The following is a 27,714-nucleotide window of genomic DNA, read 5'->3' as shown; positions in this document are numbered from 1 at the left end:
ACAGCCTAGGCTGTCTCTAATTATTACTGTCAAGCATATGACAAGGCACAGCTGAGCAGGGTTAAAAGTCATTCTGTTGCCCAGAGGTGGAACTGTTTGGTTTGCCATTCTGTAATTGCTACCATAAATATTCTCCAGGAATAAAATAGTTTTAGAAAGGAGGGGAATCAGGGAAGGGATGACATACCTTCATTGGAAACAGATCAGGATGGGGCCTGTCAGCTCCCCCAGCAGCTGTGGGGGAGCTGCTTCTGAAAGACAACTCAATTTCTCTGGCTTCTGGTCCTTGGAGAGACCAGACATGAAGAATGCTTTAGGTTACAAGGGCAAATTTTTAGCTGCAGAAGTTTTTTTGCCACTAATGAAAATCTCCATTCTAGACGTGCACCAGTCTCTGGATGGTTCATAATGGTTGCTTCACTTATAAGTCCTTAATTCAGGACAAATAATAAAATCATGGGATAACACTAAGGAGCAGTAAGCCAGGTGCAATATCGAAGTGTGGCCTCTTGGAAGTAACACTGTGCTTGTTCTGCCTGGATTTAATGTTTTTCATAGCAGCCTGTGTGGAGCTGTTTTTGATTTGTGACTGGACAGTGTTGGGAGCACACCAGTGGCTGGGCTCGTGCTGACCAGTCCTGCACAACACCAGGGCTGTCCCCGTTTCTCTCTGTGTCCCCTGCACCATCACCCCATTGCCCTCCAGCAAGCGGGCTGGAGGAGAAAGGAGCTGGGAAGGGACACAGCCAAGAAGGCTGTCCCCAGCTGACCTGGGATATCCCATAATGTCGTGCTCAGCATTAAAGAAAAAGGGTGGTTGGTCTTCCAAAGCAGCCACTGCTCAGAGAATGGCTGGGCATCGTTCTGCTCAAGGGGGGTGATGGGTGATGGCTTTTGCATCACTTGGGGTTTTCTCTTTCCTTCTCTCATTAAACTGTCTTCATCTTGACCTGTGGATTTTCTCACTTTTGCTCTTCCTATGATTTCCCTGTCCCACAGGGAGCTGGGTGAGTTCTGAGCTGCTGACTGGGCCAACCCACTGCAAACATGCAGGAAGGCTGGCTACACTCAGAGAAACTGCAAGTCCTAATCAGCTTGGAGTTAGGCTGGATTATGGCTTGACTATGTATATCTGCCTTTTGACTGTGTTAACTCCTTAGCTGAGGATTGCTTCTTAGATGGTTCTTTACAGAAATTCTTGAAAGAGCTGTTGAATCAAACTGTAAAAGTGTCTAAATCTCTGAAGGAATATTGTCAATGATAGCGCCTATGGATTTAGGAACAGCACAGAATGAGAGCCTTGAGTGGGATGGTTACACAGCCTGGCTGATTGTATAGCTTAATGTCAGGCTTTGTTGAGTTCTACTCAGATGTGGCATCTCAGTCCATAGGACAAACTAAAATCCAAACACTGTCTAAAGACTGGTGTGGCTGGAATGGAGAAAAGCCACTTCAGGACAGGCTATATGTAGCAACATTATCTTCCCAAGCAGAATTGGTTATGAAGCATTTGAGCTGAGGCTTTTTTGGCATGTTTTAAAGGTACTAAAAAAATTACTAAAGGTTTTGCTTACAAGCATCACCACAAAACATGTCATTTTGGTGGAGCCTGTAAAGATAGAGATGTGTTTTGAAGCATCTGGCAGTAGACATTGCCAGGGACTGGATACTGAATTAGATTGAATTGCTCTTTCCAAATTGTCTGGAACTTTATGACTAGTGGTATTCCAGAATAGCTTGTGGGCTATTCTGTTTTCTCAGCTGAGAAACAAATTAAATTTTGATCCCTCATCTACAGTATTCCTGCAATTAGTATTGTCTCCAATATGTTCCAGAAATGGGTTATGATTTCTGGATTATTCACACTGCATAAAACTACTTGTCAAGTTATCTGAGTCAATAGCATCTGCCTTTACTTTTTTTCTTCCAAGTTATGTCATCTATGAGATCAGCACATGGTTCCTGGAACACCAACTTCCACAGGAACAATGGTGATGCAGCCTGGTCTGCAGTGCTTCTAAAATATGTATCCACTACTCACCTTACTAAACATATCTCAGGATTCAGCCACTGACTCTTATCCAGGTTTCTTCTCTGTGGGCTACCTCTAATACAACTTGGATATTATCTTTGATACCTTCTTGATTTCAAATTTTGTGGACAAATCCAAGACTCAAATGTTTAAAGGGAAAGGTATCCTAATTCTTCCAGAAAGCTTTTACAGTTCACCTCTCCAAAAAGAAGAGGAGGAAGTTGTATATGTCCATGTGTGTGTGTCTGTGTGTGTGTCTGTGTCTGTGTGTGGTTGTATAGCAGAATTTAACATTTTATTAAAGATTACCTTGAAAAAGAAATCATTGTGATAATCTCTTTGGTACAAAAGAATCTTGATCTACCATATTATCTTGATTTCTGAGTTGTGATCACTGACAGACTAATACATTGTCATTTGTATTCATTTCCTTTCAAATTGAGAGCAAATTTAGTATGTTTCCTTTGATGTAGTCATTGCAGACTAGATTTCTCGAGATGTGCTTTTGAAAATAAATCATTTCCTCCATCTTTAGGCACTTAAATGCTATTAATATCTGACCTTTTATGGCTGTATAGTCACAGATAATGGTCCAGGGATTAGTGAGATGAAAAGATTGAATCTAGCATATTTTAATTCTCATTAACTAGCATCTTAGCATTCTCAAGAGAGAGAGAAAAATAGATATGAAAAGTAGCCGGTTTCTTACAACAGCACAGATGGTTCTCTAGGATTTTAGCTGGTTTCCATTTAAACACTTGGAATAAATATTTTCATTTTATTCAACCTGCTACTCAATTTCAGTTGAGGGAAGACTTCTAGAAGTTGTTAATTTTCCTTAGTTAACCCTGAAAATGTACTAACAAATCAGTCCAAGCTAAGGAGAGCAGGATTCATCTTGCTTCTTTTCTACTCCCTCTAAGTGAGACTGCAAGGTTAAGTGAGTTATCCCATATCCATCAATAGTCAGTGGAATCACAGAAATACTTAGAGAGACATCTCAGGAACCCATCTGGGCATGGGATCCATCACCATCAGGAGATCCTTCCTACCTTATACAGCAAACCTTCTTCTTTAATGGCTGAAGTTACCATGAAATGGACCCTTTCCTTACTGTCTAGCAAAGGAATCTTTGTTACTCAGTTTAGGGCATAAAGTTAATATTTCTTTTTACTTAGTGATAGATCACACTCTGAGGATCTTCCATATTAAAAGTAATAAAGGGTAGGTCTGCAAGGAGTGCCACAGGAGACCGTGCACTGTGTCAGAGGTATGATTCACACTTAGCAATGTACTACAGCTCTGGGTGAGCTCCCTCAGATTCTGTTTTCCCACCTTTGCAATGAGTCATACCATGAAGTTCTTTTCACAGCTCCAGCCGCTGTGCTTGCGTAGGTGACATTGCCAAGTGCACACCAAAAATTCCTTTTCTGAGCATCGCTGGAACAGCAGACTCGGAGTAAACACTGAGGCCACATCCTTAGGCTGTTAAATAAAACCCAAAAAACCAGTTATTTTTAAATACTTAGGATTTCTGATAGCCTAGTTCCTGGTTTTTAACTCTGGAGAGGGAAGTAGGGGAGAGCATGCAGCTTGGCCTTTAACTCAAGTGGAAATTAGGTGTGCTCTGAGTCCTGGCATGTGGTCAGCCTACAGCTGACTTGTTGGGGTGGTACTTCAAACAGTACCACTGGTACTACAAGAAGTACCACTTCAAGCAGTTTTCATCTGCAGTGTTTTCCCAGAGAATAAAAGCCTGGCATATTGCTGAGATTTGCTCAGACCAGGGATGGTTCACCAGTGGCAGCCTGTGCATGGGCAGAGATTTATTTTGTCCAAGAGATGTAATTATGATATACCCATTTTCAGACAGAAAATTCTGTATGTCCCATTTGGCTTTCTTGAACACTACCAGGCATATCCTGAGTAAATATCAGATACTCCAGAAGTTGTGTTGTTTTTTCCCGGTTATCAGCATAACAGATGCTCTCTTTCTCTGTCTCTCAAAATAAATGTGCACAGACAAATTGAGTCAGTCATTCTGGTCTTGGCTTAGACTCTGCTTCCTTTGAAATACTTTTCAGAGTATTTCAGCTGCAACTGGCCACAGAAGGACGTTGCTGATAATTCAGCTGCTGTTTCTCAAGCTGTTGCGTAGTTAAAAGGCATATGAGACTCTGGTACTCTCAAAGTCCTTTCTGCACCTGCAGTGTAGTCACAGGCAATGAATTATATAACTGCTGGATTTCAGCAATTCTCCTGTTTTCTTGCAGTTACACTGCAGTGTTCAGCCTGGATTGTTTGTAATACCATTTTGGGGCATCAGTTCAATAAGCAGTTCATCCTATTTTTGTTAAATGTTTAATTTTCCTTTGCATCCAAAATAGACCTGTCTTAAGGTGCTGCTGTGGCAGCTTCCTGCAGTGTTTAACTCTGCTGGCATTCAGAAGTCTGGTGAGAGGAATGTGGGATGCCAGGGCTTTCAGAGCTGTTGGTTTTCACAAGTCCTAGGGCAAATCCCACAGCAGCCATCTGGTGTTAGATACTCCACGTGATAGTAGTGCTTTAGGACTAGTCACCACTGAGGATTTTTTGTCTCTTTGCTGAGTTAAAACTTTAAATTTCACTGTTCTTTATATGTATTGCACTGTTTACCATAACAAATAGGAATGAAGACTTCTTGGGCTCTGAAGTTACTCCATTTATTTGTGATCTTCCAGTAGTTAGATTATGCACCAAGCCTTGATTTCATTCACTTTAGGATCAGGTTAATCTGTATGCAAGAAGGTGTAAGTATCTTCCTCTACTGTATATTAATTTATTTTTTTTTTTTCCAAAAAGAGATCTTACTTTTGATTTCTAGAGGACATCACTTACAAACTTCTGTTAATAGTAAAATGACAGACCTGGAATTCTCAATGGAATAAAGCGCATTAAAATAGGAGGGCCATAATGTCTAATGACTTCAAAACCAAAAAAAAAAACCCAATAACAAAAAAATGAGTACGCTAGACATGTGTTTTCCACTAACAACATTGTCTGTAGTGTCCTAAAACCATTTAAATCTGTTTGTCCAAGGTTAGCAGTCTACAGCTGTCTCTTCTGTTGCTCTACTAAAATGTTGACACCTCATTTTTTACTTTTTTTAACCTTTAATGGTATAATGGTTAATTTGTAAAATTCCTGTATTTGACATTGTTTTTCTTTTTATTTTACTCCCTGCTTTTTGCATTCTCCTCTTTTGTTTCTCCCACCCTTCATTCCCATTTTTTATTATTATTTTCGTCTTGTGTTACCTTCTTTCCTTCTCTCCCTCATCCCTGCTATTCCTGCTGCTATAGCCTCACAGGCTGGGGAAGCTGGCCGAGCAGGTAGGGGATTTTCATGTTCCCTCAATACCCACCTATCAGCTTCCAACAGTGGGACAGACTAGAAATTGAGTCTGGAGATTTGGGGATTTTCAGATCCTTCTATAAAATTATAAATAAGTCCAGTATAGCTTTATCTGGATGCAGGTTTCATCAAATATTAGATGTCCATTGTAACTATTTCATTCATGCTGAAAATAATGAATACCATAGTGATTGTCTTTGATTTTCAAACTTGACTGTTTCCATTATTTTACAAATACAAATCAGCTTTGGTTTTATTTTTAAAGATAACCAATTTTTCCTTGGTTTTGTTTTTTTCTTTTCAACATTTTGTATATTTCAAATAAGTTCTCCACTCAGCACTAGTCTGTTACACTGCTGAGTTTAGCAGTAGACTGAAAATCGTGTTGTTAATAGCTAGAGAGGATATTGTACCTTGTATTGTGTATAACAAGCTAAAGAGGCTAACATGCATGTGCAGCTCTATTATTCCTGTTCTCCTCTGGTGGTGGGTGATGATCAGTACCTGTTCAGTAAGTATCAATTGGTAGTGGTAACACTTTTCCCCCATAGATATGAAAATTACATATTTGTGGGTCTGGGTTGCAACTTTTAGTGCTCAAAAAATTGTGGAACAATCAGCCAGCATTGCAGAAATGTAAAATTTTGCCTTAGATATTCCTAATGTGAAGAATTATACTCTACAATGAATCCCAAATGGGACAGAAATCACTAGGAGTTCATGTTGCCTGCTGGTTTAAGTAGTAGACATCTAAATAACTGCTAAAGGAGTTTGTGCATCTGGAGTTCACCAGGTCTAAGAGAATTCCTCTGCTGAAAAGAAAATTTCCAACGTGCCAGCGTTCCAGAAGGAAGTTGTGCTTTTCTTCTAGCTTTGTGTTTAGCAGTAGCATGAGGTCTGCAGCAGAGAAGAGAGCCCTTGCCTGGAGCATTGAGAATTCACATGATGTTCAGTGGTGATGAGTTTGAAGTTTTGGATAAGGGCAGATCATAGCAGGCTGCAAATCTGCAGAAAAGCTGTGGGTGGAAAGGCCTAAAGACTGCATCATCTCTGCATGAAAGGAAACTAAAATTAGTCTGCCTCTTCTCAAGTAACTAAATATTGTGACATAAAGCAAGGGTTTAAATTATGCAGTGGAAGACTGAAAAGGATCAGAAAAATTGCTTAACAGACCTTCAGTCCAGATTGGTTCATGTCATGCGTGCTACCTTTACTATCTTTAGCTTCAAGTATATTCTCTGTTGCATGTATGAGGACTCTCAGTAAACCATGCTTCACATTCCTGACCATGTGCTTCTGCCATTAAACTGTGTCTCCTCAGCAATTTCCGCCTTCCTTTATATGGCAAAACGTGTTTAACATTTTTGTATGTATCCATGTGCTGATTACTTGGCCTTTTGTAGCAAATAAAACCTCTGTTGACATGTGTTGGTTAAGTAGTCTGACTGCTTGATGTTTTTCTGAACTCCAGGACAAGTACCTGATGGTAGGTATTTTTCCAGTGCTTGTTCTGATTCTGTAAAGCTGAGCTTTGATTGATGAATACCTTAAATATAACTTGTCATTTGATTAGCATAATTAGCACTGAAATGAATGTTTGGTTATTTGGGGGGTAAAACTCTTTTTTCCTCCCAGCCCTCAGGTTCTGATTAGCTGATGTTGTTGTTTACAGGGAACATCTGGACCAGATCCCACCACAGTGTATGTTGATATGAGGGCACTGAGGCATGACAGGTTGGAACCACCTTTTTCTTTTTCTCTAATGCACACAATTAACAGAGTTTCTAGCAAAAAAGCTGCTTACAGCACACCCCACGGACCCTGGAAACCATTGCAATAATAAATTGTTTGTGTTGCCTCCTACCAGCCAGCAGACACAGACATTATATTGGTTAATTAATTTTACCTCTGGTAAAACTGAGGCATCTAACATCACTAGAGCAATGACTAACAAGGTTCCTTGCCTTTGTTGCCACCAGGATTTCATGACACTTTGTTCAGGTGGTGCAGCCTAGCCAGTCCTCACAGACTGGAGTCCTGTTGGGCCTTTTGGCTTCACAGAGTGTTTTTCCTGGCTTGGCAGCTGTTTCCCTGTCAGGAGATCCTGGTGGCTTTGCTGCAGTTCTTATGCTGCAGGACATAAGGGGAGGGGATGGATTATTTGCTTCAGCCACTGTGAGCAACCACATTCTGTAATTGTGGGTACTTTTCAGTTCCATCTTGAGTGTTAGATATGTATACAAGGAGTGGGAAATAAAATGTATCACTTAGTGGTTGGAGGCAAGCTTGAGATTTCAGGTGTCATTTTAAAAAATACCCATACACATAAATTTCAGTTTTTCAACACTCTGGTCATGAGTCTCTTTACAGAACTGTAACAAACCAAGAAGTTTTCTATGAACTCTGGAAAAAGTAAACATTTAATTAACAGGCCTGGTTCCCTTAAAAAGTCATTATCCAAATAGGGAGTTTCTTTGTTCTTTTTCTTTCCTCCTTCTTAAAAGCTTAACAGAGAATTTGTCCCCCAGCTTTGGTTCTATCAAAGTGCAAAGGGCACTGGAGGCCCAAATTACCCACTGGGTAGTTAGGTCAGACAGACATGTAGGTATTTTCTTGTTGCACATGGAGTTTGTCAGGTAGAAAAAAGGAGCTGCAAGATGTCTGACTCATTATTTCTTTATTTCTTTTGCACACGATGATTCAAATAATAACACTTAGGTTTGATCTGTCCTTTGGGACACTACTGTCTGCATAACCCAGCCACAGAAATTCAGTGTTCCTGGCCCAGCAAGTGCAGTAGTGTAGAGACAGAGTCCATGCTCATAATCAACCCAGAAAAGAAAAAAGGCCTTTTCTATTGAAAGTGAATGTAACATTCACAGTCAGTAAAAATTATAAATAATTTAAAAAATATGTTCAGAGAGAGGAATTAAGATTTACTGTTCATGAAAGTTGCATAAACCATGGGTATACTATTTCCCTGCCTTAGCATGTCGTTGAGAAGTAGGCATCATTATCAAGATCAGGCCTTGCAGTGTGTTAATTTATATTTAGTGACTGGTTCTACAGAACATGAAAGATGGTCTTTAGAGCTGGTTCTCATATTGTGGTAATGTAGATTTTAATTTGATGGTTTAAAGCTGTGCCTCATTTACCCAATCCTGAGGAATTTGGAATTAGATTAGTCGGTCATAAATTTAGGGAGAAAACAACTCTATTTGACAGAGAGTTCCTTACACTTGCTGTTTCTAACCATTTTAGTGGAACTGAATGTCCCTATTACTTAGCAGTATCTGAAAGATCCCTGTAAATATCTGTGAGACCACAGAGTAGGAACCCACAGAGTCTGTGCAGGCCAGCCAGTCCCCCAACAATATGAACATTTTACACTGTACACTTAATGTGAGAAAATGTTTTTCATCATTTGTATTTTAGAAGATATTTTTCAGGGTCTGACAGAGACTGAACATATGGTTTTATTCTTGGCATGATAAGACTCTCTAGTTGCTTTAAAAAACAGCTGTAGTTCATCTCTTTGAGACTATTCAAATCCTGTTCACATCCATAATAATTAATAATCAGTTTCAATACAAGTATTTCAAGCTCATCTGGTAATTATGTGCTTGTGCACTTTACAGCTTATGAAAATGTCATTTTCTTGTAGGTGTTTAGGTCAGAATACCTGTGCTAGGTACAATCTGTGTGGAGATCTAGGGGTGGTTTTTTGACCTAACTAGATGTTTCTTTCCTCCCAGCTCCCCCTGGATTTGGATGATTTGCTTCTTAGGTCAGGGTGGAGGTTTTCAAACACCTTTTTGTGTGTGTCCCTGTGTGGTTTTGAGCCAAGAGCTTAGGTTTAGCTGCTGGCACTGTGACCATAGCACTGGGGGTTCAGGAAACTTGTGCCAAGGGGTGCAACCACTTGGTCAGTGACTGGCATCAGTTCTGACACTGGAAAAAGGTTTGACTGCCTGGCTGTGAGCTTTTGGTGCAGTTCTAGGTGCTCCAGCTTCTCAAGCATCATCTCTCATGGGTCATGTTGTGTTTGTAAATCCTAAGGAGTGTCACAGGCACTCTGAGCTGTCTCAAATGGCATTAGACCCCTGCTTTTGGAATCGGAATAGCACACAAAGCAAGAATATACAGCTCTGGCTTGCTGTTGGTGGCAGGATATCAGTATCATTGTACTCAAAATGTTACTGATTTTCTACAAATCAGGGTGTGCTCAGGATGGCTGAGGAAAGGGCGAGCAGAGACAGGCAAGTCCCACAGAGGCTTTTAATAAAGCACAGAACCTCCTGAGTTATCTGCCAGGTGGGTGGTGTGCCCCAGCAGTGCAGAGCAGTGCAGCTTGCAGAGACCACAGAGGTTGGCTCAGGCCCAAAGGATGTAGGTGGATTAATGCTTCCAGCACAGCCCAGAGGCTCCTGGCTGCTGCCTCCCTGTGCAGCTCAGGGCAGGAGCACCTGCTCAGCTCATTGCTGCATTGCTCTGCCTCTGGGAAAGCCATTTTGTTCCCCCACCCCCACAAAAAGGGGAAATAAATTGAATAAATATATACATATTCTTGTCCTGCTTCTAAAGGCCTGGTTGTCAGACTGTTCCATCACACTTTAGACCAGCCATGCTCTCCTCAGAAAGCTTTTCAGGTGCTTGAGCACAAGGTGCCTAAATATGCTAAAAGCTGAGAAGTGCTTGGAAGATAAAAAAGGGAGAGAGTGAGATAGAGAGAGCCTTTTCTCATCATGCCAAAACACCATGCACTTGAAAGACGGTGGCTTTTGCAACATTTGCATCCTTTTGTACCAGTAAAGATGTAAATTTGAAGCCCAAGCATCTCTTCTATCTGGATTGTTCTAAAACAATATGTACACACGTTTATAAAATGTCTAGCAAAAAACCACATTTCTGATATTAAAATAAAAATTTCACAGCTTCTTCATCCTTAACAGCAGCTTAGTTTTTTGCAGAAAAGCTATTTGTTGGCAAAACAAGCCAATTCATCAAACTGAGAATAAACCAAATCAAATCTTTCCCATCAACAGGGCAAAAATATTTTCAAGTGTTCTGCAGCAGGTCAGGTTGGATTCTCAGATGTTTCAGTATATTTGTAAACATCCTAAACCATACTTTTTTCGACTCATTCAAAGCTGTTTTCAAATGTTACTGTTTAAGCTGATAATACATATTTTGAAATTACCTTAAATTTGAAACTAGCAGGTATGATTTAGAAATAAAATGACATTAAAAATATTGAAATATTTTGACTGCTTTGAATTGTTTCTCAAATTTTTAACATAGGAATTTCTTTTCCTGGGTATCTGTACCTTTCATAGTCTAAATGTTTTATAGAGAATTTCCTCAGGAATTTTAAACATTGAGCTGAAGGATCCATCTGGTGACAGCTGAGGGAGATCATTGATCTTCTCCTAAAGTTGAAACTTCATGCAAATCCTGTAAAGATAAACATCCGCTTGCATTCTAATGTTCTTTTCTATATCAAAACCTTATCCATTAAAAAAAAAAAAAAAAAAAAAAAACCAAAAAAAACAAAAACCTCTGTTCTGCCCTAAGCAGAGCAAGGAAAGATCTACTTTGATATTGAAGTTTATTTTTAAAAGGATAAGAAAAGTAAAAGGAAACATATTCATTGCAATCTGTCTACCCCCAAAAGCAGATAAAAATGTCACCAGTCTTCTAGTTCAGTAGCAGATAGTGACAACTTAGGAGCTTTGATGTAGTGGAGGCTTGGACTTCCAGGGGGAGAGAGCCACTGACCAAGTCACAGATGTATTGGTGAAGGTTTAGATACCATTTTGCCTGCATTTGTCATAGACACCTCCCCCTTGACTACAAATTGTATTTAAACTGTTTATTGAACTGCATTGACATTTTATATCAAACTGGGCAAGAATGAAGACTTTCAGCCAGTGCTGGTAAACTCTGTTTTCTGTTTTATTTGATGCCATCTCTAGTTTCATACATGCAGACATCCTTTCCCATCATATCCTGTCTTCAAACTTCAGTATACCCTTTGGGGAAATAATAGGTGCACTAAATGATCTTTTAAATTATTCAGTTTCATCTAGTTAAGTCTGTAGGGTAATAAAGATGGAAAAATTAATTTATTAAACTCTTTTGTGGTTTACTAGAGCTCCTTTTGGGCCACATGTAATGGTGAGCTGCTGGGATAGACAGACATGGTGAGGCAGCTGGCACCAAAGAGGGACTCAAATCCAGATGTGAGATATTCCCAAACAGACCAAAAACACAAAGATGCATTTGGGTTCAAGTTATTAGGTTTTTTTGTCTGGCTATTGTTCAATTTGTGGCTGGTGATACCCACAGTATTTCAGTGAAATGCTCCCACTCCATCATTAGAACAATTATTCTAACCTGATTACCCTCTTTATTAAACTTGCAGTCTGTGGAGCTGTACAAAATAGGTGCCTTTTCCCATGTGGCCACTGACATCCTCTTGGACTGATGCAAATTAATGTGGCTCTTAAAAAAATTACCTTGTATACACTTAGTCTGTCATTAGCAGACTCCATTTCTTAGGAGGTCATTTGTGTGTTGTACTCACAATAATAAGCAAGTCTTACTTTTTGGTTTGGATTCCAAGAGCATTCAGAGTTCTCTCAACTTCCTTCAGACTTGCTCAGACATTGTCTCCCTGACAAAGGTGTTTTCAGAATGGAAATTCTGAATCTCATTCCTCAAGAAAAGAAGGGAACACTTGTAGCATTTCAAAGAAATGAGAAAATAATTACTTAGGATTTATTTTTATAGATTGCTTATACACTGAGCCTAGTCTCAAATCCAGGCTCTGTCAAAAGGAATCAGTAAAGGCTTTGGCTTCATTTTAAAATGTTCCAGCATTTCAGACTTCATGCAGGAGCAGAAAAATAGCCTTTTATTTTGGCTGTCAATTGTTTATCCTTCTCTGCATTTTACTGAAACTTTCATGTTATATATACATTGTTTGGGGTAATACCAAACAGCAAAACCAGAGGACTTTTTCCCTTATTCTCAAACACTTCTCCATCTACCTTGAAAAACGTTTTTATTAAAGACACAAAAGAACTCCTTAGTTGAGTTTTTAACTGAGCTGTAGCCCCAGCAGTGCTCTGTAGCACAGTCAGGGTGTGGAGGGGAACCATTTTATATTCACATAGGAGGGAGAACACACAGGGGAAGGTGTGTCAGGAGATTTGCTAATAGCAAGTGACACTGAAATAGTTACCTTTTGTGCAGATTTAATTGATTAATCCTATTTGCAAGCCATTGGCCAATGGTAGCAAACGAGAAGCTTTGAGGATTACTCCCTTGGTGCTGGGGGGAGCAAGGCTTTTCCAGCCCCTGCAATGGGTTACAGGCTACAGAGCCCAGTCACAGGCTAGAGAAAATCCAAGTCCTCAGCTGTTCACTGTGTGGGGTCCAAAGGGGTGGTGAAAATCCACCACCACCCCCTGTGACACCCAGCCAGCATTTCCCTTGCAGTGAGGTTCTGTAGGCAGAGGGCATGGGATGTTTTGAGGTGTAAAGTTCCACGTACCTGGTGGACTGTTCAAAACAGACCTCCCATGTCATTGTCCTCACAGTGCTTTAGACACAATAAGCTCATTTTGCCAATGGAATTGTCAGGTGCTGCCTCCAGCAGTGTCATTCCTGTCACCCTGAACTTCAGGGAAATTCTCATATGGGTGGCTCCAACTCCAAGTTCCACACATCACCCATAATTTTTTGTAATTGTCTGTTGCTTTAGCTCTTTGGATTTTTTTTTTCTATTATCAGAAAACAGAAACAGGTTTGTTTTTTTTTTCATGAAAGTGAAAAGATTTACACCCCTATGGAGTTGGTAGAAGTAACTCAGCTGAGAGAAGGGCCTGAGGTCTTTAAAATAAAACCTGAGTTCTTCAAAGATTTACAAAAAGAAATGATGCATTTTGGTTTTGAGGAGTCTTTGTAGAACCACCTGGCTTTTAAGCATTTTGACTATTAGCTTTCAGAATCTTATTTGTGAGTGTAAGCTTTTGTCATGGTACTGGCAAAACCCTCCTTCTTCATGTTTTTCCTCAGGAGAAGATACAGCCTTGGCCTTTTAGCAGTATCGTGCTTTCTTTATTCCATGCAAACACTGCTTTCTCAAAAATCCCCTTGGTGTTGTTTCTGATCTATGGGAAACAAATCTCCCAGAAAGAAAAGTTAATTTGGGCTGATAAGCATCATGTGAACACTTTCAGTTCTGGCTCCGAGAACTCCCAGTCTGTCTAGAGAGGAGGAAAGATTCTCTCTTGCTGTTCTGATTGCATCAGGAGAACGTTTAATCTCTACACTGAACAGTCAGTGATTAGGAATAAAGCTGATGGCCTGGGAAACTGAAGAGGAGCAAATATTATTGAGAAATTGTACTGCTGACCCATGAGGATCCAGAGTTATAACCAAATTTGTAAATGTACCTTTTAAAGAGCTTTGAAAGTTGCCTCCTGTTTCAGGCATAGCACAACTTCTGTGCAGGGCAGAAGAATGGGAGGAATGTCCAAGAACTAAGGGGGGTGAGAGCCCTACAAAGTAATTTTTGTGCTTTCTAAGGCAAGATTACTTGTCAGTGAAGTATTTCCTCCCTTAATGCAAGCCCATTTCTTCCTTGATAAAATCATCTTCAAGAGAAAAGCTTATCATGGTTTTAGTGGAACAGGACAATAAGAGTTGGCTCCAAATATGGTGTTTGAGAGAGGATGTGGTTTAGCATAGTTTGACTAAAAATCAAGGAATTCTGGATGGCTTCGGGGAAAGAGAATACTGTCCTGTGTATCAAGTAAGACAAAGACAAAGGGAAAACAAAAAGCTGTAGCATTCTAGGTGGGTGTACTGCAGTTGTACAGTTATTGTGCTACTGTTTGCAAGTAGCGTTTGCATGTCATTCTTCCAGTATAAGTAAAAGAACTAGATGGAAAATGGTTCCATTTTTGTTTTTACAAAGCAGTTTTGAGTGTAACTACAATTTCACTGAAATTATAAAATTTCAGTAAAATTATTGGGGATTTCACTGCTTATTAGATTTCCAACTTATTAAAACACACCAACATATTTATTCCTGAAGAGTGTCTGACACTTTAAAAAAAAAAAGGATTTCCCATTTCCAAGTGTACTGAGTTTCTCTGGTGTTACAGGTCCTTCTCTTTCAATTATGATTCTCATGGAAGCTGGAAATAGATAAAACAAGCTGGCTGTTCAGATTCCTGAGGAAGATTTATTAAAATGTCTCCTTTTTTTTGTTACCTAAAGGCCATACTTCTTTCTTTCTCTCTCCCAGACTTTGCCATGAGTCTAGCTGTACAGTTACAGGAATGTCTTAATAAAATGGAATTTTGATTCTTCAATTTTTTATGCAAGATGTATTATGTATTTGATTTTTACAGATAACATATTCTGAACCAATTTGCTTTCCTTCATTTTGGCATATACTCTTAATGGAATGCTAAACACTGATTCTTTAAAAGTGCCAAGTGATCAGCATAGGGTACATTTGCTGTTTCAGCAGTGGAGGAAATGGTGCTGCTTTTCCACACTGCTGCCTTAGGGGGCATTTCACAAGGCATCTGCTTTGGAAGGGGAAATAATGAATATATGTAAGATTTGGAATGAGGCTTTATAGCTTCTGCAGCTTTTGCCACAGACTGTGCCGTGCTACAAGAGCTGGAGCTTCCTACGTGCTCTCCATCCCCCTTTCTGTTCCCCTCTTCTCTTGCCAGCCTTTGCAGGAGGACAGGGCCTTTGCCGTGCCACACACTCAGTTTTTTGGGACAAATAATTCAGCACAGGGTGCTGTGCTGCCAGTTACCCCTGGAAATGGACTCTGTCACCCTTGGGACCCACTCCAGCTTGCCAGCCTCAGGCACTCATTTGGCTCCTGTTGTCAGTGAAATCTTTGAAGGAAAACTGATGGAATGGTTGGACTTGGGAAGGAGAGCTCTGAATAGTAAAAACATCCTTTATGCAACACTAATTTGGTTAGAGATGTAATTCCCTCTTAAATGGCTCCTTTCAATGGATCTTCATATGTTGCTTCAAGCCTAACTTGTCTTCTTTAGTATGGCATATAAGGGAAGTGTCTGTGAGCAGAAGATGAACTTGCATAAGCAAAGAGTCTCAAGAAGCTCAGCCACAGCTCCCAGAGAGTCTCCTGTGACAGGACAGTCCCTTTTCAGTGCCTGCAGGTGTACAAGGTCCTGCTGCTCATGGCACTGCTGACCCTTCCTTCTGAGTGCTCATCTGCAGTTTTCATTGAACTGAGAAAATAACTTCATGTGTTGGTGTTCCATGCACAGGAAATGTCCCTGGTTGTTGTTAAGGAGAACTTTGTGCAGATTCTTTCCCAAAAATGCAGGTTGAGTCAGCTAATAGTGGGAAATTTGGAGGTTATAGCAAGAGAAGGGGACAGGTTAAAGAAAATTACTTTATTTCAGAAAATCTACCTTTGATTACATTGTGGGAATGTAGAATGTGACTATTTTATTAGCAATATTAAAATAATTTCCATCATTTGTTAACAACAAATAAGCTAATTCCATTAGCTCAGGATGTTTTTAGATCCCAAGTTCATTATAATTAATTTTTTCTGTATGTGAAGTCTCTTTAGAGATAAGGACTAGGAAGACAAAGGGTTACAAAATAGAAAAAGCATATTGCATTAAACAGAATTGTCAGATCTCAACTGTGATTATGAAAAGTGCTGAAAAACAATTAGTAATAAACACCATGTCCTGAGAGGTTTGTAGTCTGAGTAAAGAGATAACAGCTGTGAGCAGCTTTATGCCTGATTTTGCTGAGCTGAACCTGAAGCACAGAGAAAGGTGATGAGCACCTGATGGTGCTCGAGGTGTAAGGTGGGAGACCAAATTCTCCAGAGTCTTGGTCCAGTGCATTCTCTTGAAATAGCTGTATACTGTGCTTTAAACAATATGCAAAGTTAATTTAAATAAATTTAATGTGTGATGGCAGCTGAACGTTTTACAGTACTTCAAAGCTGGAAGCAAACATAACCATGACTTACCTTTTCACATATTCCCATAATCTTTTATGATAAAATTGCTATTGATTATTTAATCTGTGAAGCTTTGAGTGTTCCCTTCCTGAACCAGAGTTCCTACCCCATTTTGATTTGTTTGCAGCTTTCTGAGCGGTCTTAAATCATTGTGTAACTTTTTCTGCTTCTTTGTCCAGCCATCTGAAGGATTGGAAGCTTTTAGCTTTTGACCTCAGGGAATTTGGCACATGCAGTGTAATTTAGGTTTATAGTGAAGGATTCCTTTACATTAAAGGAAATTATTTAGTGCTAATTCTTGTTGATTATCAAATGAACAGGATTAAAATATGTCCTAAGCATACAGAAAGTTTAATTGTCATTCATTCGGTTGGTTCAAGTTTGCCTAAATCCCAAAGCCCTTTTTCAGTCTGAGTTGTATTTATCCATTATTTGAATATATCATGTGATAAGAGAAAATCTGCTCTGAGGAAACCAGGAGGATGCAGGGAAATGTCTTCATTATCTACAGGTTTCCCTTCAGCCTGTGTTCAGCTGTGAAATTTTCCTACTTTTCTGATTTGCTATTTGAACCTGCCTGTCATTTTGGAAGGCAGAGCTTATGTTCTTTGATCCATATTTCCATTTTTTTTGGTAGAATGAGCTCATTGACTTGTTAATTCTGGAATTGTTTACGTAGAAACATTTTATTATTTGAGCAAAGACAAAAATGCACTGACAGTCTTGAGTGTCAAAGAGCCCTGTCCCAGTCCAGGATCCCACTGTTACATACAGTGCCCATCCTTCTAACTACAGAAAATGAGAAGAGGCTGCACCAGCCCTTTCCCACCTTACCCAAGCACCATCTGAGACTGGACATTGATGCATATCTGAAAGGTGGTGTTGATGGCAGTAGTTCTTTATGATTTGAGTCAGAACTGGGAAGTCTCTGTGCTCTGGATGTAGCCACATAAAAGTTCTCTGACATTAAATGCCTTGCAATTTGGTTTTGGATACAGTTTCTAATGAGTTAGGTAGTTGGCCCTTTTTTCACTGTAAAAGACCATTGTGCTGAATTCAGAAGAGTCAGTTTGGGCAGATCCTTTTCAGCTTAAGGAAAAAGAGTTTTCAAAGTGGTCAAAACACATTAAATTTTTAATTTTTGATTATGATGTGGTTTAAAGCATTTTCAGTATGAAGAGGTAATTTATTTAATTTCAAAACAAAACAAAATACCCTGAAATATGAACCATAAATAACCTCTTTTTCTGACCTGCCACATTTAGTTGGGTTTTTTATTTTTAGATTCCATTTACAACTTCAGTACATATTTAATTTCTTTGTTCCAGGTTAATACAGAAAAAGATTCAAAAAATAAATATCTTGCAGGATAAGAAAATATCCACTTTTCCCCCACAAGCTTAACTTTTAATGTAAGATGATGGTCAGTAGGTAAACTTAAGAAACAGGGCTGGAATGAAACCAGAGACCACTGGCTGTTGCTTTCAGCCACAGAGACTGTGGGCAAGGAGGGGGCTTAAACACATTGGGTTATATGTTCATCACATCCTGTTTGGTTTCCTCCAGGCCTTGTTGCTGAAGGTTTTCAAGAGTGGCAGCATCCAAGAACAGATGCTGAAAGAAATCAGTGCAAAATAGCTGGTGTGAAAGAGACCAAAGAAATGGGCTTCGAAGCTGGCATGCCTGTGAAGTGACATGGTGTGAGAGCTGCTCCAGACAGGAGGAGGGGTTGGTGGGAGAGGCAGGGAAATCAGAGCTGGAGATGATGTGAGTGCCCGAGCCTGGCTGACAGAAGATGCTGGCACACAGGCAAGGAGGAAGAGGGCAATTACCATGGCTCAGCTTGAGGCAATGGCTATAAAGGAAAGACAAAAGTTCAAGATGTGGGGTTTGGCCAAGTGGCAGGGTAAAAGGCAATCTCTTCAGCTGAGTTATATTGAAAGAGAATGGGGGCACTGGGGTAAAGCTCCTTTGAGTTGGATGTGGAGAGGTAGAAATAATAAGAGGAAGCTGAACTAGTTCATGCCAAACATTGCAGAGTGAAAAAGGTTCCTGGATTTGAAATAAATGCAGCTGAGAAATAAGCCCTGAAAGGAAGTGGAAGAAGCCCCATCATTTGAAATACTCTAACAGAAGTAGGCAAAGCACTCACAAGTGCACTGCAGGGAGCAGCCTTTTTTTGGCAGGCAGCAAGACTTGGATGACCTCATAGCTTCTTTCCATCTCTATTAGAATCACAGAATCCAAAGTCTTTCTCTGAGCAGCAGCACAGCCAGCTCTGAAGGATTGCCCAGTTTTGGCACTGTAGTCCTGCTTAGTACCACTCTGCATGTGCCAGCCCCTGCAGATTCCCAAGGCAAGAGTTGATAGCTCTGCTGACAAACTCTCTGATTAGTGTGGAGCACTGGCAAGCTGTGCCATGTATTTTGGAGAGTTTTCATCACCAAATGAACCAAATCTAAAATGGAGCATAAACAAAATTTTCAGTTTCAGAAAGACATTGTTGCTGCATTTTGATACCCCTTTGCTGCACAGTGATTGCAGTGCCTGGTTAGTTATAGCCAGCCAGTTCTGAAGTCAGATTTCAGTCCTACTTTTCTATAGTCAGTGTTTGATTTAAAGAAGATGAAATATGTTCAATACATTAAATTGTAACAAAAAAAGAAGTTGGCACATACTGGGGGTGTAGCTGCATTCTCCATTAAATCCCAGGAACCAGACTTTGAAAGTCTTCTCAACTCTACAGCTCCAGTGAGAGAATTTTTTAAGAAAATGTTCTTAGGAACCAGTGGAAAAAAAGTTGTGAAAAATCTACTCTTCTATAAGACTATTCCGTGTAAATATTACAGTTTCATTGGTATCATTCCTGGTTATAGCTTTGCAACAGTGAAACAATTCTTAAACACCCTCTGTCACCCCCCCTCCAGTCAGATGTTTTAGTGGGGGAGAAACCCTGTGTCTGCCCTGCATTGTGTGGCTCATTTATGTTTTCCCTCTCAGCTTGGCTGCAAACCACCAGAAGGTGCAAAAGTAGCTTTCACACCCAAGGACAGCATGTTTTCTCCCATCCACTTGATTTTCAGGCTCTTTGCCCAGTCTGGCTCTGCTGCCATGCTCTCCTCTGCCCTTCCCAGCAAGACTCGGCGGCAGAAGAAAGCAGCAGGAAGGCTCTGGGCTCACTTTGTGAGAGATTGTTTTCATTCCCAACAAAGAACTCTGGAGCACTGCTGAGAAACAGGACTTGCCCTTCCTGGACCTGCGCTGCCTGGGAGCGGGTTGTGATTATTGTGAATTTGGAGAGGGATTGCTGCCATTGTCCTAGGGAGCCGTGTGCTTCTGTGCCAGCATCGCCTGGGTAATTCAGAGGTGCTGTTTTTAAGGGTCTGATGGGCCCTGTGCTCTGCATTTTTAGTTTGCCTACCAGAGCAGCCTTGATAGTGATGCTGTTTGCTCAAGAGAGAAGCAAAGAAGTTTTCAATTGTGTCTGCATTTTTCAGTGGAAAAAGGGAAATCTCTTGAGGAAGAGTGGGAACAATTGAATTATTTTATGCTGAGGCACAATAAAACTAATTTTAAAAATTATTGCCTAATGACCATAATTTATTCACAGTATCTAGTCACAGTAGAGTTAATTAGACTATTAAACACTTAAAAATTAGGAATGTGCATGAGAGTCATTAACATCAGAATCCCATACTGATATTTTTAATTTTTTTTTGATATCTTGAAAAATATTTTTTATTATTTTTTGATTTGTTAGAGGTTTAACAGTGTGTTCCCCAATGAATTCTGAGGTTAGCAGAAACTTTTTAAAAAGGGATCCAGGGTTTTGGGTGCTAAGAGTGCCCTCACAGAAAAGCTCCAAGAAATGCTGTTTCTGTGTTCAGTGCAGTGCCATGAAAACTCGGTAGGGATATGAGGTGGGAAGCTCAGAGTGGGAGAGGTTTAGCAGAGCTGGAAAGTGAGAAATTGCACCTTCTGTGGATCACCATGTGCCAAAAAATCAGGCAAGGTTAAATGAAACAGGTGGAGAAGAGAACTAGAAGAATATTCCAGTGATAATAAGAACACGATGGGAAGCACAGGTGCTGAAAGCCAAGAGGGGATTGTCAGATTTGTCACTGTTGATTCATTTCCAGTAGTCATGCCATTGACCATCGAATCTGCTGCTTTATTATTTGTGATTTTTGCTAGGCCTGTAGTTCAGCAACACTTCATGGAGGCATGTCTTAAGGACAGGAATGGAGCACAGGCCACCAGTATCTCTGGGCAGCTGGACACTTCTGACACACACTTTTCCTGCCCCTGAGGATTTTTCTACTGTTATCCAAATAGAATTCTCTTTAAACCTATCTTAAATTTTATAAAGTGCTTCCTGACCTTTAGAGTGTTAAGTGACCTTTACAGTGTTAAGAGTGACCACCGTCAATCCTAACAGTGCTTGTGGCTGAGGTTTTCTAAATTGTCTTTTTTTCAAGATTTTCTCAATTTCACAAATGCTTGTAAATAATAGGTAAAATAAGTCTGTTAAAAGAGGTACTAAGTGGGTGAGATGATGACTATTTCTTTCAGGAGTAGCTACCTGTCTGTAAATACCTATTGAAAGATTGGAGATATCAGTTGCTTGGAAGAACTCAGTTAAAGGCATTCTCTATTTCTAGACTGATATGGATTTTACAGAACAAAGATATATATACAAAGGCAGAAATATACAGGCATTAGTAGCAACTGGTTTTTGCAATATTTGATTTCATTTCAACATATACAGAGTTATTTTTAAAACCCTTGCCAAATACTCCTAAATATTTATGATTTCATTGCCATTTGTGTGGTTGTGTGCCATTTGGTTGCCATTTGCTGCCCCAAGTGTGGCTGATGTAGATGCACCCTTTTTAGAGCAGCATTAATTTAGCCTTGCACACACACATTCTAGAGAGTCTCCCATGGCCTGGCTTTCTGCTGCCCTGTGTCTGTGTCCCTGGATGGACAAACGGATGCTGTAGCTTCACTGCTTTTGCCATCATCCAGTGGTGGCTGTGCTGCTTTTCAGCTCGGCAGGAAATGTCAAAAACACAGACATGTGTTACACATGTAACACAGCAGTGTGAACAAGGGCAGTATAACATCAATGTAACACACAGAGGAGGTAATTAGGGCTTTAGGCTTGTTCTGGGAGTCTAGTGGCAGTTGAATGTGTGTTGAAAAGTGATTCCTATTACACACCTTGTAGGTCAGGCTGCAGCTGCCCAACTGTGCCTGCTCCTGGCAATACCCCTTGTAGGGCACTTTATATCCTTTTCCTCTCAACACAACCTGGGAAAAGGTCTGAAATTCCTGAGTGTTTGGGTTGTATCTTTCTGTTAGTGAGAGGAGCTGTTCACACTGATGTGCAATATCTCAGGGCTTAGCCCTGCCCCATTCATCAAGGTTGAGAAACTTCCCAGAACTGCAGATAAAACACTATTCACTATTCCTCCCTTGACCTCAACAGTCTCACCTTTTATAGAAGACTCTTGGAGTAAAGAAATAGGGGAAAGAAGAAAAAAAAAGAGAGAGAAAGATCTTTTTCCATCTCCTTTCTGCTTAGGGTCTGAACTTGCCAAAGCTTTGTTCTCCAAAGGGACCTCTAGCTGAGGTCTCTCCTTGTCTCAACCCTCCTTTCCCAAACTGAGCACTGTGATGCTCTGTCTATAAAAAGACCTCAAAACAGTCTGAAAAAGATCTATTGTGACTGCTCCTAACAGACTCAGTTTTATGCTCTGCTTAATGGGATCCAGGTCTCCACCCATCTGCTCCTGTCTGTTTTCTTGTCTTCTGATATTTCATCTTTACCTTTTACATGGTTGGCTTTTGCGGGGAGGAAAGAGGTAGAGAACAGCTCTTCAGACACAAGTCCAGATTGAGCTTGGTTAAGTGGATTATGGATATTGTTCAAAAGTGGGAAGTTTAAGTTTTCCATGGTTGTTAGAACTTTTAAGTTACTTAGGATACAGGAATAAGTAGATGCTACCAAATTTTATTTGCCGTGTACTGGCTGAGATCATCAGCTGTTTTAGAACTTGTGAGTTCTTTCATTCTAACCTGCTGAGTACTTTTCTAAGGTTAAATGAGAAATTTCCTTCCAGACCATGATACCACTGAAGGAGAGATAACATTCCAGTTCACTTAGTGGGGAAATAAATTATCTAAAAAAGGAAGAGACGACCAGAAAGTCAGACTCTGAGAATGGATCTGATCTCAGCAGTAATAATATTTTTCATTAAATGATTTTTTGTAATATTAAAATGTTTATCATCCACTGTCCATTGAAAATAATTAAAAGATTGCAAATGCAGATTTGAAGCTGAGGCCAGGTTATAAGTTATTTTGATATGATTTTGATTTTAGCTGTCAGCTACTTGTGGAATGTGGTTGCTCACTCAGCTCACATGCTTTTGTGTCTGTGCCCTGGCTTTTATGACGTTCTTGTGGGAAATCAATATTTTAGATCCCTCTTGTCATGAATAAATCTGTGCATGGAATTCCATTTACAAAAGTCTATCAGAAACAAATAGAAGGCACCAACTACATTTCAAGAACTTATTATTTAAGAAAAAGTTCACACACATCTTTTTTTCATTATTTTCCCTCCGTAAGTTTTGACTAATATTACATATTGAGTCTGATTATGTTCCACATAACAGGATATAAGCTTCAACTCTTCCAAAAATAACATTAAACTCTGCAACCATTAATCATTCCTTTTAGAAATAAATGTTAATGAAAAGCAAATAAAGGCAACCATGTATTATACATATTATTTTACAGAGTTCGTTTAGTCGAAAGAGGATCTCCACATAGTTTGCCTCTCATGGAGTCTGGGAAAGTAAGTACTGAAAGAAGATTTAAGTGTAACTTTTGTGGTCAATATTTTCAGTAAATATCCATTTCTGTTCACTTTTACATGAATGTAGCACTGGGGCAGGCGTTATTAGCTGTGCAGATTGATGTCCTTCCTTTACTCTTGGGGTTGCAGCATGATGGCAGTAACTGATGCATTACTACTCTCTCAGAACCTGGGCCTTGCTCTTTTATGCAGAAATCAATTCCTTCTTATATGCAAAAAGAAGGTTTTTCATCCCCTACATGTCATTCTTGAGGCAGCTGACAAATGTGGCGCTGGTGCAGGCAGTGCCATCGACGTGGAACCCACCTGCAGTGAGAGCTGGTCTGAGATGACCAATGGTACTGATCACCTGCAGAGGGACTGTCCCTGCTGGGGCATGGCCCTGGGGACAGGGTGAGCACAAAGGGGCAGGCTCTGGTGCTCTGGCTGCTCATCTAAACCTTTCTGTCCAGAGTTTGCAGACATTCATGCTCAGAGGATGCTCCCTTTTCTATTCTAGGGCTCAACATCCACCTCTGTAGCTGCTGAATGTCCATTACATGAGGGCTTTGGCAGGTCATTATTCTGGGAGATTGCATGATGCCTCTGGCTTTCTCCTGGTTTTAGGCCAAAGGTTCCTTGGGGTTTTCCATTCCTACTATATATTCTCATACAGACAGGGGCCATTTGGTCAGACTTTTGTTCTGCAGGTGAACATTTGATTTCTGAGGAGGTTTATTGATGGAACAGCGTTCAAAAAGAGAAGCAGTTTTGTCATATTATCCTAGAATTTTATCATATCTATGAACAATTTTTTTTTTTTTTTTGCACTATAAGTCTACTTTAACTTTTTAAGGAGTTTTAAGGTTTTCCTGTAGTTTGTAATGAAGGTTCTTTGGGGACAAAGCATCAGCATACAATTGCATAAGGTGGTAGCTGCTTTCTTACTGCCTCATGTTTTCTTTCAATAGATCCTTCCAGGAGTACGTATCATTATTGCTAATCCAGAAACAAAGGGACCCTTAGGAGATTCTCATCTTGGAGAGGTGAGTCATGAGAACCTGAAATTTGTGTGCTCTGAACTAAATTCCAGAGACAAAGCTATTGTTGTGTACGCTAATGATTTCCTATGATACATCTTATCAAATGCCCAGTTAAGAAAACAGTGAATTCTACTGATCATTATAAAGTGTGGATTGTGATATTTGTGTCATTATTGAAATTGTTAGTAAGTTGTTTCTAAGTAGTAATACCTCAAGTTTAAAAAATGAAAAAAAATCTGATTTTCCTCACTGTATTTTATACTTGGTGCGTCGCTAATTCTGATGGAAGCTTACGTGAAAAGTAAGTTTATAGATTAGTCTAATTTCAGCTAGATGGTTTTCTCGTGCTGTTCTCCATAATCATTGTGCTTCACTGCACTGAAGTACTCTCATTAGCTGAGTTTAGCAAGACTATATGTTTTTCAAATTTATTTTTTGTTTATAGAGTAAGAAAAAAAATTATATTATTTTCAAGCAGTTAAAAATCTAGTTAACAAAATGAAGAACATGCTTGATCATAATTAAAACTACAGTCTAATTTGTGAGTTTCTGTAAGAGTTCATTAATTTGAAATTGTAAAAACTTCCATGATGCTCCGAGTTTGATGGAATGAATCCTTCTCCATAGGTGAAGGTCCCTGGCCTCACCCTTTAAAAATAATCTGTGTCTCTGGTGTTCATGGAGGATGCTCTGCTGGGGTAAATACACTGAACCAGGAGTGAGGGACGTGGCATGGCTCAGAGCTGCCTTGCAACTTCAACAAAAGTAGATTGGGGTCTCTGTGCTAGAATTGGGTCAGTTTTGGGTTCAGAAACAGTGTTAAAAGACATTTTTAGTATTATCTAGCTATGACTAAAAATATTTGCATCAAGAATTTTCAGTAATGCTTCATTCTCAAAAGCTACATTAATTAATACCAGTATAATTGCTTTTAACTTAGATATGGGTTCACAGCACTCACAATGCCAGTGGGTATTTTACCATCTATGGAGATGAATCTTTGCAATCAGATCATTTTAACTCAAGACTCAGCTTTGGAGACACACAGACTATTTGGGCAAGAACTGGTTATCTGGGGTTCCTGAGAAGAACAGAACTCACAGATGCAAATGGAGGTAAGAGGTTTCTCATCATCTAGGTCTATGCAAATAATTTGAATTATTTGGAGGGTGACACTGCCCCTCTGGCCCTGTGGTACCTAACATGCTCCATCTGTGAAGCCTGTAAAACTGCAAAGAAACCCTTAATTAAAATAATCAGAAAATAAATAAGAGGGCAAGATTTCCGTACTGAAATAGTTGCTTTTCCTTTTCTGTACCTCATGTACTATAAATCCCCTCCACCAGTGACCTTTTGGCACTTTTAATATACCCAGTGCTTCAGCTGGAAAAATATGAATTACAGCTGAAACTGCCATCATTTGCTCTGGCAGTTGTATCCCCAGGAATGCATTTGTGAAGGTGGAAAAATCCTGGTGAGAGTCTGAGCCCTGTCCCTCCTGTGACCACCAGCTCTGTTAAAAACCTAATCACAGGATCTGTCCATTCCCCAGATTTTCCTGTCTTTACCCCAGAGTGCTGTGTACTGAAATGTAACACAAGCAGTAGCCTGCAAGAGAAGCTATAGGGTGGTTGGGTTTCTGTCAGGAAGGTACAGGAGTCCCTTACTTGTTTTAATGATGTTCCTTGTCTCTTGTGCACATGTAAGTGAACCAGTGCTGCCAGGCACACGGTGTTTGTGCTTGGGAAAATGCTATTTTTCTGTGATTTTGAGGAGCACAGTGCCACGAGTGGCTGAGCTGGCCAGGGGAGGCTGTTGGCCAGGTAGGGTTTCCAGCAGTGCTGTGAACACCTCCAGGAGTGATCCCAGGGCCAGTAGAACAGCTGCCATTCAGCCAAGAAAGAATTCTAAAATCTGAAAACATTTTAGTAATCCCTGTGGATTAGGCCTGGTGCCATGACCTTATAAAGGCACCTTCTGAAGAGATTTACTTTGGGTTGCACAGGCTTTTTTCATTTCATAATGATAGCCCAACCCTGAGAAAATTCAGGATTCTCTGAGGATATTGCAACTTAATCAGTCAAATAGCTTGGGTATTCTCCTAGCAAAGACTTGCTCCATTCTCCTACTTTTAGCTCCTAGTGCAGAAAGTTCTCAGCCCTTTATTAGGTAGACCTCATATTGTCATTACAATACCACTACACAACTACCCAAATCCATGCAAAAATTGTCAGTTATCTGCTTTTAAGTCTGTTAGCAAATATTTTTGATGACTAGCATGTAATTGTTTATTTTCAGCCTAATATCTTTTAAAAAGTGTAATTTCAGCCTTATTTATTTCTTGTAGGTAAAAAATATGGGCTATAAAAGTGTTATGCTTAAGTTACTTGAATAAGAAATTTACAACCTAGCTATAGCATGTTTTTAGTTTATTGATAAATACCTTTGTAATAGATTAAAAGCATCTGTAGTGACCATCTCAAATCAATTGGAAGAACATCAGCCACACTGTCAGGATCAAATCTATTCTTTCCTTTTGAAAAAAACAGAGAGAAACAAGGAACCTATTGTCTATTCAGAGTGCCTTAAACAAAAAGAATCTGTTCTGCATCCATCTGGAAGAAAATCAGGAATTCTGACACTGTCTTTGGATAAAGATTTCTGCTTTTGTCTTTTTCAAATGGGAATAGTGTTTCTACCTTCCTTTCTTCTTGTCCTGGAAGAAAATCAGGAATTCTGCCATTGTCTTTGGATAAAGATTTCTGCTTTTTGTCTTTTTCAAATGGGAATAGTGTTTCTGCCTTCCTTTCTTCTGTTTTTTGCTCTGCATTGCATTTCCGTAATGGAAAATGCTCATTAGTCGGAAATCACTTCAGGGTTTCAGAAATTCGAGGATAACTTATGTTGTACTTATTTTACTTAATTCTTAATGTGAACATTTCTATAATTGAATGTACTGGAGAATAGAATCTTTCCCTTTATTTTTTTTTTTTTTAATCCCTTTCCTCCAGAACGCCATGATGCACTTTATGTGGTGGGTGCATTAGATGAAGCCATGGAACTGCGAGGGATGCGGTACCACCCGATCGATATTGAAACCTCTGTCATTAGAGCACACAAGAGCATCACAGAATGGTAAGGGTTATATAACACCAGGGCCCTTATAAAAAGCTGAAATATCTATAATGTCTGGGGTTTTTCCTTGGATATTGCAATTGATTCAGGAAATGGCCTGGTGGGATGGTCACAGGATTTATAACCCAGCTGCAAATGTGTTCTTAGGATGAAACTCTGCACAAACAGATTTTATCAGAAAGGACTGATTTTGGAT

General features: G+C 39.7%; 1 protein-coding gene across 5 annotated transcripts in view; it reads left to right on the top strand.

Moving 5' to 3' along the window:
• DIP2C (disco interacting protein 2 homolog C) overlaps nucleotides 1–27,714 on the top strand; it is a 309,238-nt gene that overhangs the window by 273,892 nt on the left and 7,632 nt on the right. For 3 of the 5 annotated variants that reach the window (XM_041487089.1, XM_041487079.1, XM_041487106.1), the window contains 6 exons: nucleotides 5,374–5,403; nucleotides 7,098–7,159; nucleotides 23,283–23,340; nucleotides 24,312–24,386; nucleotides 25,324–25,498; nucleotides 27,395–27,518. In XM_041487089.1, the coding sequence (XP_041343023.1) occupies nucleotides 5,374–5,403; nucleotides 7,098–7,159; nucleotides 23,283–23,340; nucleotides 24,312–24,386; nucleotides 25,324–25,498; nucleotides 27,395–27,518 (524 nt within the window). The remainder of the gene's footprint in view (nucleotides 1–5,373; nucleotides 5,404–7,097; nucleotides 7,160–23,282; nucleotides 23,341–24,311; nucleotides 24,387–25,323; nucleotides 25,499–27,394; nucleotides 27,519–27,714) is intronic. The other 2 variants (XM_041487097.1, XM_041487111.1) reach the window with 1 other exon arrangement.

Source organism: Pyrgilauda ruficollis, unplaced genomic scaffold, assembly GCF_017590135.1.
Source record: "Pyrgilauda ruficollis isolate IOZ18807 unplaced genomic scaffold, ASM1759013v1 scaffold12, whole genome shotgun sequence".
Lineage (NCBI taxonomy): Eukaryota > Metazoa > Chordata > Aves > Passeriformes > Passeridae > Pyrgilauda > Pyrgilauda ruficollis.
The sequence above is the reverse complement of the archived record's forward strand: the minus strand, read 5'-3'. Positions and strand labels throughout refer to the sequence as shown.